The 12573-nt window shown below is 33.8% G+C and overlaps 1 protein-coding gene across 2 annotated transcripts in view; it reads left to right on the plus strand.

The window, feature by feature from the left end:
- Window positions 1-12573, plus strand: part of LOC149083880 (uncharacterized) — a 94971-nt gene that overhangs the window by 40018 nt on the left and 42380 nt on the right. For both annotated transcript variants that reach the window (XM_089234253.1, XM_089234254.1), the window contains exons 19-21: window positions 1202-1277; window positions 4644-4745; window positions 10125-10407. In XM_089234253.1, the coding sequence (XP_089090379.1) occupies window positions 1202-1277; window positions 4644-4745; window positions 10125-10407 (461 nt within the window). The remainder of the gene's footprint in view (window positions 1-1201; window positions 1278-4643; window positions 4746-10124; window positions 10408-12573) is intronic.

Genomic DNA, 12573 nt, shown 5'->3' on the forward strand with positions numbered 1-12573 from the left:
CATGGAAAGACTGACATTGAATTATATTCTGCTCTGGGGCAATTCAGAACCTGCCTTGTGGGGGAGGCCCCAAAGCAGAACGTGCCGAAATCTGCGACGTACGTCACAGAACAATTACCGCTGCTGCAGAACAGTTTGGAAGAATTTTTTAAGAAAAAGTGCAAAAAACATTGCTACATGTATGGGAATTTTTATAGCAGAACATTTCCAGTCAGCCGAGGGCTCATCGCAGAACAGTGCTAAACATTATGCTTTGGGGGAGGAGGGGGGAGAGGAATGGAACTTTTTCTTAATTGATTAAAGAAATGGTTTTCAAAACAATTTTGATTGAGTCTATGAGTGCTGCAATTAGGGAGGGATTTCGGGATCCCAAAAGTTGGCACATCTGTTGCTTGTATATCAAATCAAAATTTTTGCTTGTAATGCCAATCATTGTTCGTATATCAAATCAAAAATTTTCCTTGTAATGCCAATCATTGTTCGTATATCAAATCAAAATTTTTGCTTGTAATGCAAATCACTTGTTTATTGGGTCAAAATTAAATTTTGACCCAATAAACAAGTGATTTTAAGTAATAAATAAGTGAAATTTAATTTCTGCTCATGTATCAAAACACTCATTAGTCGAAGTTCCACTGTATTAGTTTATTAATTTTTTTTCCTGTATGTATATTTTTACACAATGTATGCTAAATAATTTGTCTCCAATTTTATGCCTAGTCGTCAGTGTGCCATGGCAATTTAGAATTATTGTGCAACTAATTTTTATACTGCAAAATGTTTGAATATTAGGTAAGGGTGCGAGAAACAATGATTGGAATACCTTTTAGAGAATATTTTAATTTATTTTTAGTCGCTGGAACTAACAATCTGGTTTTGTTTGTTTTTTGTTGTTTTTTCAGTTTTTCAAAAATTAGTAAGAATATTTTCAAGAAATATAAAAATGGAGTATACTAGTATACTCTTCACAAATACAACATATGAAAGTACAAAACCATTTCTTTTTTTTTCACATCAAAAATTCAAACACCTGTGATATAGAAAATCCTATGTTTGCAAACATTTCAGAGAGACTTCTATACAAAATTCATGAAATTTTTTTTCACATACTTTTTTCTTTTTGTGAAAATTATTTTATAATTCAATATGCATTTTAGAAATATATAATTCTACAGCATTGTCTGTTTTTTATTGATCTAAGGTCAATCAAACCAATCTCTAGTCAAAAGGAGGCAGTGGCCAAATGGAAATCTGACTATGGATTTCATACCATGCAGGTAACATTTAGCAATTTTCATGCATGTATAATTAGTATCAGCATTATTAATCATTTAATCATGTTTTTATGATTGAAAAAATATATATATATATTTAATTTTTGTATTTGACATAATGGTGCTTTAAAAGTATTATTTAAATACAGGGTGATCCAAAAGTCATGCAACCCATCCTAAAATATTTTATTTTTAAAATTCTGTCAAGAAATAAATAAAAAAAACTATATAGTTTGAATAAGACAACATTTGTGGATACAAAAACTTTGTTTCAAAATGTTACAACATGTATTCAAATTGTGAGCCTTTTGCGTGAATGCAAGCATGCATTGGGGCGTATTAGCCCAGGTTGATAAGATACTCACCTAAAGTACTAAAGGATGTTTAGAGGTGTCGCAAGTTCAATACCCTGTTCGTCCTTGTCAGAAAAACCTTCCTGACGCAGGTACAACAGAGAAAGCGACATGACAGCAGGAAAAATTGTTACCACAAGGAGTCCCCCATCGAGGGGTTAGCGCACCAACCTCTCAATGAGTATAAAAAAACAAGCCTGCTGTTCAGAATCGGCAATAAATTGTAGGTTCCGGTCTAAGTAGCCCACATGAGCAGAAAATGACTGTGGTGCAACAAAAATGATCAAATGAGCATCTTTCTGTCAGGTTTCTTGCCACTTTCCTCATGATAATCATCTTTTCAATCATCAGTTGAATGTTTTTTAATTAATGAAATGGGGATTATTCTCGTGCATTTGTCTTCAGGTGTCCCCACAAGAAAAAATCGGGATGACAGGTCTGGTGATGTTTGTGGCCACAATCTCTTTGAAATAAAGTGATTATCGAAAAGTGTGTGGAGTAATCCATTTTCTCATTTTGTATAACATTTCAACATTTTGTCCTTTAGTTTGCACATTCCATGCTGGCTCAGTACAGATGGTCCCCCACTTTGCCTGCTGTCTTCAACATTTCCAGTTTCTTGAAAATGGGACACCAATCGGAAGATTGTTGTCTTATTGGCCACAGAAACATTTGAGAATTCATTTTTGAGTGCCCCAATAACGGCTTCAAACGAATGAGTTGATAAACATTGGTTAATCATAAAAATTCTTTGCTTCTGGCAAAAACACATCTTGATCATACAACAAACAAAGAGCCACCGAGAGTATCAGTGAGCATGGAAAATGAAAAAATTAAAACAACTTTCCATCTTAAACAGTATAGTGCTGCTGTCTATAGAAAACTTTTCATTTACAATCAGTAGAATGTGAAAAAAAAGTTTTATAGTGGGTTGTGTGACTTTTGGATAACTCTGTATAAAATATAATGAGTAAAATACTGTACAGTGATATATTTTAACTAATAATGATAATTCCTTCCAGAATATTAAAATATATAATATTTCAATCATGTTTTCATAACTGAAATATATATACCGTATATACTTGTGTATAAGCTGACCCCCACACTTCAGGACCACCAAAACTGTAATAAATTGAAAACCAGTGTATAAGCTGACCAAAAAAATCTATGCATTTCAGAGAAAAAAAATTCTTATATTTTCATGCAAAATGAATAACTTACGGAAATTTACAATAGAAAATGATCCAAACTTTTTAATCCGTTTCTTCTGAGTGTCCAAGCTCATCGTAATCCATCAGATCATCATAGGGTACAGCATCTTCGTTTTTATCTTCATCTGGGCTGTCATCGCTATTGTCACTTTCAAAGAGGATATCATCTTCAGTTCCGTCCATTGCATTGCTGATGCAACAGTTTTTGAAGGATTAGATGATAATTTCAGTGGAAACAAAATTCCACGCCTCATTTACTCATTGGCATACTAGGCCAATGTCAGGTTTCTTCAAGACACCACTTTTTTTTGTGTGGTTTCTTTATCATCAGAACACACCCATTCGATCCACAAATCCCTCAAATAGTCTTTGGAAAGCTTGTTGATGCTCACATCTAAAGGCTGTACAATCGACATTAGCCCACCTGGTATCAAAGTCAATGATGTTTTCGATTTCTTTGCATCGGCTTTAACATTATCGGTTCTGTGGGGTTTGAACATATCCCATATCAATAATGCCGGTTTCTCGAACACTGCGATTGTGGGGTAGATATTTTCTCCTCAAAAACTGACCCGAGTATAAGCCGACCTCCCACTTAAGTAACGGAATTTTACACAAAAAACTTGGCTTATACACGAGTATATACGGTATATGTTTTAATTTTTGTATTCGATATAATGGTGCTTTAAAAGTATTATTGAAATATATAAAAGATAATAATGAGTAAAATATTGTACAGTACTTTGGCTAATAAAGATAATGTCCTTTACAGTTTCCCATAATTCCTTCCAGAATCTAATCTGTTAGCTGAAATACAATTTCCCATATTGTTTCCACCAAAAGTTGTTTCCATTCCTTCTAGGTACTGTCCAAAGTTTAAAGATAAGTTTTTTTTAAATGCTAAGAAGCACTATAAAACAGACAAAAACTGACTGAAGACTTAAAATCAACACCTTCACATTTGGATAAATGAGAATTTACAGGAAGATTTGAACATAAACCAGACAGATACCCACATAAATATTCGTTACGAAGATGAGATACTTCAATATAACCATTCAAAAAAATTGAAATACATCTTTTGCATCCACAGATTGTTCCGAATTTAGTTTCTTTCCTCAAACAATAACTGACTGGAACAACCTCCCACCAAACATTATTGATTGTACAACAGTTTCTGATTTCGTTTGTAACATCAATTGTCTCTGTCAAACTTCACCACCGCATTCCCTTGTATAGGACTCGGCCAAGCAATATTGAATAAATAAATAAAAAAAGCCCAATCGGATTCATGGGTGTCCCCATATGTTATTGGGTCAGCTCATTTCTCTGTCTCATACATGTAGATGGATGGAAAAAGATAAGCTCCTAGAATATCCAGTCTGTTCAGTTTTGGTGCTAAAATAAAAGTCTTGCATTAAAAGTATTCAAGTCTAGACTTTTTTTTGCCCCATGCATTTTCTCTCAGCTTAATTTTTCATGTTACTTGAAATGATTCAAAAATTTTCCGAAAGAGAAGTTTGGGTACATCTGAAAGAATCTCAAGTATACATGAATTAAGTGACAGTAATTCTGATTATTATTCGTATGAAATTTCAACTCACAACACGGCTGAGTTAGGTTAGCCTGTGTAACCATATCCGCAAAAAGCATTCATTATAACCTATGTTGAAAACCACAAAAAAAAATTTTTGTTTGACAAAAAATTTGTAATTCAAAGTATTCATTGTTTGAAGTATTATTATAAAAAGAAAGAAAGTAGGCCTAAAATGTATAATAATGATTTTTTTTTCTCTCTTCAGACTGTCGATCCTGGTACCATAAAAGTTTTAACAGAGGTGGCTGGAGCTGCAGTCAAAAACGCAGTTGAGGCTGCTCTTCAAAATCGTCCCTATGTTCTACAGGTAATGAGCTTTATTAAATTGCATGACAAGCTAATCTGGGGGTTAATATGCTTATAATGTGAGATGTATTTCTTTTCATGACTTTCCTTTAATTTTTCCTGCAAGAGTATTTTTGGTCTTAGGTATGCTATGTGTTTCTTTAGGTTTATAATACAGTTGCAGATATTATCAGGGGATAATTAAAATCAGTTTTTTTTCCCTTAAACACACTATTATAATCAAATGTATTGTGACCTGTAATCTACCTCAGTATTTCTTAACCTTTTTTCCCTCATGGCCCCTTTGGAACAAACTTCTTCTCTTGGCCTCCTATCTTATCCAGAACTACCCATCCCCTGCCGATTCTTATCCAGGAGAAAAAGTGGATTTATGTGTTTTCCTCCTTTTCTCCTCTTGTTCTAGTCTAATTTCCTTTACAATTTATGGCCTGAACATGCTGCGTGACCTTTTCTAGTCATTGAATATATTTTTGAATAAATTTATAAATGAAAATTTTATAAACAAAATCTGCTTCAGGGTCTTGTATACAGAGCTGTCTCAACGTCATGGGGAACCCCTATCCAAGATAAGTGATGTGCTGGAGTCCCGTACTTGATTGCAGGGTTCCCAGCAACCTGGAAAGTCAGGGAATCGGAAAACGGTCAGGGAAAGTCAGGGAAAATATGAAATATTTGTCAAAATTCAGGGAAAATTCTAAATACTTGGGAAAAGTCAGGGAAAATTTGAAGGGGAAAAAATCAGAGGATAAATCTACTTTCAAATGGTTTACCCTCACTTTTTTCCATGGAAGATTATTTTTCAGATCCCCAGGGAGAGGAAAAAAATCCTTATCAGCATTTTCCTCCAGATCCCCTACTGAGAGATGTCTTATCAGTTGAAGGGTGGGATTTTACAATGCTGGCCAAGAAACAATCTGCCCTCTGAGTAAATAGATGAAGGGATCTAAAGTGGAGAGACCCTCCTTTCCATTGTTGAAAGCAAAGCCAATACCAGCTCTTAACTTCATTTCTATTTCTTCTGAAAAAACATTTTATTTTCTTGTTTTTTTTTTCCTGCCTGTGGGTAGAGAACCTTTAGGCCCATTTCTCACTGAGCAGACGTGGATCCAGATCCCAGATCCACATGCCCTTTCACACGAGCACTGAAGTTCTAAAAAATCTTGAGTTTGAAATTTGTGCATAAAAACTTTTTTTTCCCGATTTTTGTAATTATTTTTCTCCTTCACCCCTGATTCAGTGCTCATAGGCAGCCTAGAGCTATTCTTTGGTGGTTTAATCTAGAGCCTCATAGAATAATCTTAATAGTTTAATCGTAACATAAAGATGCCTTTTCAGTTTGATCGTCACAATTAGTCAATGGGAGAATATATCTCAAAATATTTTCACACACAAAAAGTTTTGAAAAAAAAAATCTAAGATCTGTCTTTTTGGAAAATATGAAAAAAAAAATTCCAAAAACACATCCAATGATGTTCCAAAAAAACAAAAGCACGAGATATCAAAGACTTTGCAAGTAAAAAAAGGGGGGAGGGGTGGAGACATTCAAAATGTCTGTGCTTAGAAATATTCACATCACAATTCTGTGTTAATCCTGGATTACACTATAAAAATTTTATAATTCTTTTACAAATGCAACCAATAAGCTTATCGGTTGCATTTTCTCGAATGTAACCGATAAATTTATTGGTTGCTTTTTTTCAAGTTTTATAAAATAACTTTCATAAACCTTTTAGAGTGAAATCCCATCCTTAGATTAGTCACTTCTGAAATATAAAATTTCAATTTTTTTTTAAGTTTATAGACTCAATATCATGTAAAGTATATATGTATGTATTGGGGGGGGGGGAACACTCCAAAACTATTGAAGTGCTTAGGGCTTTCAAACGTGTTAATCCAGCCCTAAGTGAACGCCGTACATGGATAATGTTGTTTAATAAAAGTATTTAGTTTTAAAAATAAAAAAAATATTTTAAACAATTTTAAATACTTATATTTTTAAAATTTTAAAAATTTAAAAAGAAAAAATTAAAAATTTGTAATTAAATTTAAAAGTTATTTAAGTATGTAGTCAATTAAATATTCGTAATGAACAGAACTGCTTATAATTTTGGTCCAGTCAGTGTTCGTTGTTGGCAGGTTTTATTTTATAAAATTGTAAAGTATGGACAAAAGGCAGTTAAAGTTGCTATATCTCCTTTATCTAAGGAAACGGAGGGATAGACGTATATATGTGGGTACATCCTATTGATGCACAGGGACCTTCATATGGTGTTTTTATATTTATGTCAAATAATTAAAAAAATTCCATGTAAAATCATCTTGAAAAAGTAGCCAAAGATGTGGACTAATTCGACCCGCATCCGCGTCGTGTGAATAGCTCCAAATAACCTAATGTACGAAACTTGTATGTGCGGATGCGGAGCCTGCACGTAGGTTTTAACACATGCGGATGCCATCCGGACCCACATGAACACTTCAAAGGTGCGGGCGCATTCCACATTGTCTGAAATGCTCTGTATATACCAATTGTTAAAACTTCTTCCGGACCTGCGTCCACATCCGCTCCGTGTGAAAGGGCCCTTAACCTTTATATGTTCAAGAATGATTTGAATTCAATTATCTCTGTGAAATTTCCAAGGAAACTAATGTTGTGTGCAAGATCATATACACAGTTTGATTTTGTAAGGAGTGCTGTTGGCGGCAAAATATTAGCATCTGTCTGTAATGGGCTTTTCAATGGTATATTACCATGAAATGCTATACAGTCGCCCCACCCCGCATTCGCGGTTCCCGTATTTGTCGTTTTTTTCCTTCATTGGATTTTTTCCTCAGCAATTGTCATTTACATGTTTTAATTACAAAATTTGAATTGTGCCTGTTTAGGATGGCTCATTTGTCTAGTGCTACTGATAATGCTCCGAAAATACAAAAAAAAAAAAGTTTACAAAAAAAATTAGATATATTGACTATGCTTGGCGAAAGTAAGTCAGTTGCTGCTTTGGCTCACCACCAGATGATTTTCATGATATAGATCCCTCTATGGTACGTTCTTCACATGTAGAAAAATTGGTAGAGGAAGTCTTGTCAACATACTCCAACATACTTGATGATATGAAGAAGAAACGGCAAACAGAAATTACAATGTTCTTTCAGAAAACATCACCAACAATCAATCGCTGCATCCTCGTTTACATTCCCTTATAATTTTGTGTTACCTGCTCTTCTCGTGATGTTCAATAAACAAGATAAACAAAAAATCTATGGTTTCAGTTATTTGCAATTTCCCATATTTTCCCCACCCCCAGAATGTAACCCCCACAAATACGGGGGAGGGGGGTCGACTATAATTTAGAGCATAGTTTCCTAACCTTTTTCGTCCCATCTTGGCCCCCTTCAGAAATTTTTTTCTCCCATCGCCTACAACGCAATCTAACCCCTAGGATCCTACGTTATACCTGTAGCTTCTACCGCCCCCTGGAACATTCCATCGCCCCCAAGGGGGCGTTAACGCCCACGTTGGGAATCACTGATTTAGTGATATTAGATGGTTTAAACTTATATATGCGTGTATCAGTGTACGCGCATTTGGTCAGGGAAATTTTTGAATTTGGTCAGGGAAAGTCAGGGAAATGATCAAGCAGATTTTGCTGGGAACCCTGGATTGAAAGTAACAGCTTACGCATTTACATACTTATCTTTGAAAATCATATTGTCCGATCTCATTATGTAGGTTCTCTTTGGAGATGAGTTTCTGGGCCATGCTCAGATGAGTTCATGCATTAAGATAGCCCTGGCTCTACTTGCAGTTTTGCTGCATTCTAAAAGTAGTCACAGTTCTCCCCCCCCCCCGATCATATTTTACGTAAATGATTGATTACTACTTTGTGCATCCAAATTCATTTTTTTGAAGCTCTATGTGTCTCCCCTTGATTTATTCCTGTGGCCCCTTAGAATATTCCAGTACAACAAGGGCCATCAGTTGAGAACCACTGGTTTACCTGACTTTCATGATGATTCATGAACGGAATGAATTTATAATTTTTTTCATGTAGTCCTATCTAAAATTTAGATACTTTATTCAGGAATCTAGATTTCTTTATTCAAGGGTCCAAAATATCCTGTTCCTTACATATTTATTATATTCACCCAGTAACTAATATCTTTCATTTTGAACTTTGCGTATGTAAAGTGGATAAGTATAATGAATGAGTAATAACAGGACAGAGCATCTATTTGTGTGTGTATATATATATATAGTGTATATATGTATATATAGTACATGTATATATATATATATATATATATATATATATATATATATATATATATATATATATTCGTGTATAAGCAGATTTTTCCTGTTGAAAAGTTTGTTCCTTAATTTGTAACTGTCGGCTTACACACCGGTCAGTTTTAAAGGAGAAAATATTGACCCTCACTTTACCAAATCATATAGCTACATGACCTCGGCACGGATAGCTTGAAGATCTGTGACATCGTTGGACAGCTTTAGATGGTGCTACTAATCAGTAGAGTGATTTTTATTGCTATGTTCAATCCCACAGAACCAATGATAAAGACGATACAAAAAAATAAATTAAAAATGTTGGTGGCTTTGATATCTATTGGACTTACTTCGATTTTACTACCTTTAGATGTGAACATTGAAAAGCCTTTTAAAGATTATTTAAGGAATTTATAGACAGAGTGAATGAGGTCCGAAGAAAAAGAAGCAACAAAAAGTGTTGCCTCAAAGAAAACCCGTCATTGGTCCTCGTCATTGGCCAGTGGGTTCATGAGGCATGGAATTCTGTTTCCACCAAAATCATCAAATACTTTAAAAAGTGTTGTATCAGTAATGCAATGGACGGAACTGAAGACGACATCCTCTTTGAAAGTGGCGATGGCAGCACAGTTGAAGATAATAATGAAGATGCCACATCGTATTGGCTTTTGATGTAGAGCTTGGAAAATAAAAAAAAAACTGGATTAGAAAGTTTGAATCATTTTGCATTGTGACTTCTATTGCTCGAAGATATATGATTTTTTCCCCTCTAAAATGCACTGATTTTTGGGGGCTGGCTTACACACACACACACACACACATATATATATATATATATATATATATACTGTACTAATGTATTAAAACATATACATTTGTTTTGTTCATAAGAAATAGTATTGCAAACACTTCAATTTTTTCATAATATTGAATTTGAGTTCATATAGGTTCACTGTCAAAATTACCAAAAATTTACCAAATTACATTTTGACATTAGATTAAAATTTGATAAATTTTTTTACTTATTCACTGTGTAAAACATGTATTATTCATGAATTGCCTGATAAAAAAGTGGCTTTGAATTTGACTAAACAGGTACCACTTCCACAAAAACGTAGCAAGAGCTCAACGTCTTTGTCATCCAAAAAAGAATATAGTAGCGATTTCGAAAGCGATCATGCATCACAAAAGAACTCTGCAGCTTCTGCTAAAAACTCAGAATCTATGCCTTTTCACAAAGTATTAACTTCCGTTGAAAATTATGAAAATATTGAGGAGGAGCTGAGAAAATCTGACCGAACCTCAGAGGTCAGTGATTCAGATGTTCGTGTTTCTGAAAACACTAGATGTAGTTCGAAATCTAGTCTCTCCATTGAAGGTAAAATACTTTTTAGAAGTCTTCTCTTTTCTTTGTAACTTATGTAACCTTTTTTGAAATTCTAGCAAGTAACAAAGCATAGCGAGTTGACTAGTTTCTTATGTGAAGCATTATATTTCTGTATATAAATTTCATGATGGACTATGTTATGGTTGTATACTCTGTTTGAGTAATGATTGTAATATCTATAGATTCCAGCTTATTCTGCTTTATTCTCTGCTTTTTTTAAATAGATGATTTTATGTATTCAATTAAAGCACAGACACAGAACATTGTGAGACTAAGCTAGCTTGTGAACTCCGAAAAATAATAATTCTTATACATTTATATCAGTACAAATAATAATGGGGAAAAAATCTACATATATACAAAGTATCCTGCAAGTGCTAAAGCTTCCTTTATCTCATCAACCGTTTGCCCTGCATCAGTTTTGAGAGTCAAAATTACAGTGTCACAGAATAAAAAAATTTAAATTTTTATTTGGTCTCCCCCCCCCCTTCCCTATTCTCTAAGTTTCAGTTAAAAATGTATTGCTGTCTTTTCTGTGCCCAACATCTAAAATCCTGTTTTTAAGTGCAATATTTGCTGAGATAATCAAATTCAAAAATAGAAAAGTTGGGAAAGGACACATAAATAGGGGAAAGGAAGCATTGTCCATTCATTTCTGCTGTTCTTTCCAAATTTTCTCAGATTTTTGAATTCAAATATCCTGTGGTGCATGTTGATGTTAAAAACATGAGTTTTTTTTTTTTGGTTCAGAAAAGGCAGGGCAACCACTTTTTAATTGGAAATTAGAGACAGTGAGAACCAAATAAATATTTAGTTTTTTTAAAATTCTGCGACATTGTATTTCTACACTCTATATTGATAAAGAGTAATTTTCGACGCATTTAAAGAATTTTTAAAATTGGAATCATACCCGTACGACTAACAGTTCATGAGATGAAGGCCGTATTAGCACTGCACTGTACAGGACAGTACAGTGCAATGGTTCTCAGCCTTTTTTTCCCATGGCCCCCTTTCAACCATTTTTCATTCCTGTGGCTCCCTTGCGACCATGATTAATTTCCTAACCCCCGCTCGTTTTCCCGTTAAAAGACAATTATTCAAATATTGTTTGAAATATAAATATTTGTTTGAATTTAATTAATTTTTAATTTACGAAAATAACGAAAAAGCAAAATAAACATAACACATCACAGTAATAAAAAATACATAATAAATTATTTTCAATCAATGTAAACTTTGCGCTTGAAGACGGCATATGCGTATGACAGGATGAAGTTTGATTTATTTACAAATTAGTTTTTCTGTGGTAAATTTGAATTTGGGTAAATCAGAATTTCAAACTAATTAGAAATTATATATAATCAGATTTTGAATAAGAAAATTATTGGTTTATTGATTATAATTTCGATACGGTGAGATTTATATTCATCATGAAAATCTGATGTCTTGTTGGATGACAAGCTATCTCCAAGTGTCTATTTGGCTCATAATATGGCCTCTGTCTCGCAGGCGAACGAAGCAACGTGTGAGTTTTGGCTTACACAATATTTTACATAGCAAACACTAGTATGTGTAATGTACAGGGTGCATAGGTAACAAGACGTGTGGTATTTTACTGACAAACTGTGTTCACCCTACAGGAATATTTTCAGTTAGAAAAATTATCCAAATTTCGTGTCGTACTCAGATATGCCATTCATGTTGCGAGGGGTTGAATAGTTATTAAAATAAAAATGTTAACTTCTTATACGTACACCGTGTGCTCAAAAACCCAATTACAAAGTTGTTCCCTGTCTCCGGATGCCAACAAAATTGTTTTATCCGCATTTAACGGTTAGTTGTCTTCAAATAAATGGCACTGTCAATAAAGTGACACTGTATATATAAATATATCCATCTCCAAACCTTATAATTATTGATAACACAAGCTTATGATTAGGGCTCTGGCTTTTATGACCTAAAGAAGAAGCATAGTTGCTAATAACTTATTAGCAGCGATGTTTCATCTTTAGGTCATAAAAATCAGAGCCCTACTTATGAAAAATTGGATGAACACACACAAAAAAGAAATCATTGTGCTTGTTTTCGTGAAACTCTTAAAATTTTTGGTACTTCAAGTGCTAAATTTCATCTTTCAACTACTTAGATCCTTATGCT

The sequence above is a fragment of the Pholcus phalangioides genome, unplaced genomic scaffold (assembly GCF_987345545.1).
Source record: "Pholcus phalangioides strain wild (caught in Gottingen) unplaced genomic scaffold, Ppha-v1.0 ptg000008l_1, whole genome shotgun sequence".
Taxonomy (NCBI): Eukaryota; Metazoa; Arthropoda; class Arachnida; order Araneae; family Pholcidae; genus Pholcus; species Pholcus phalangioides.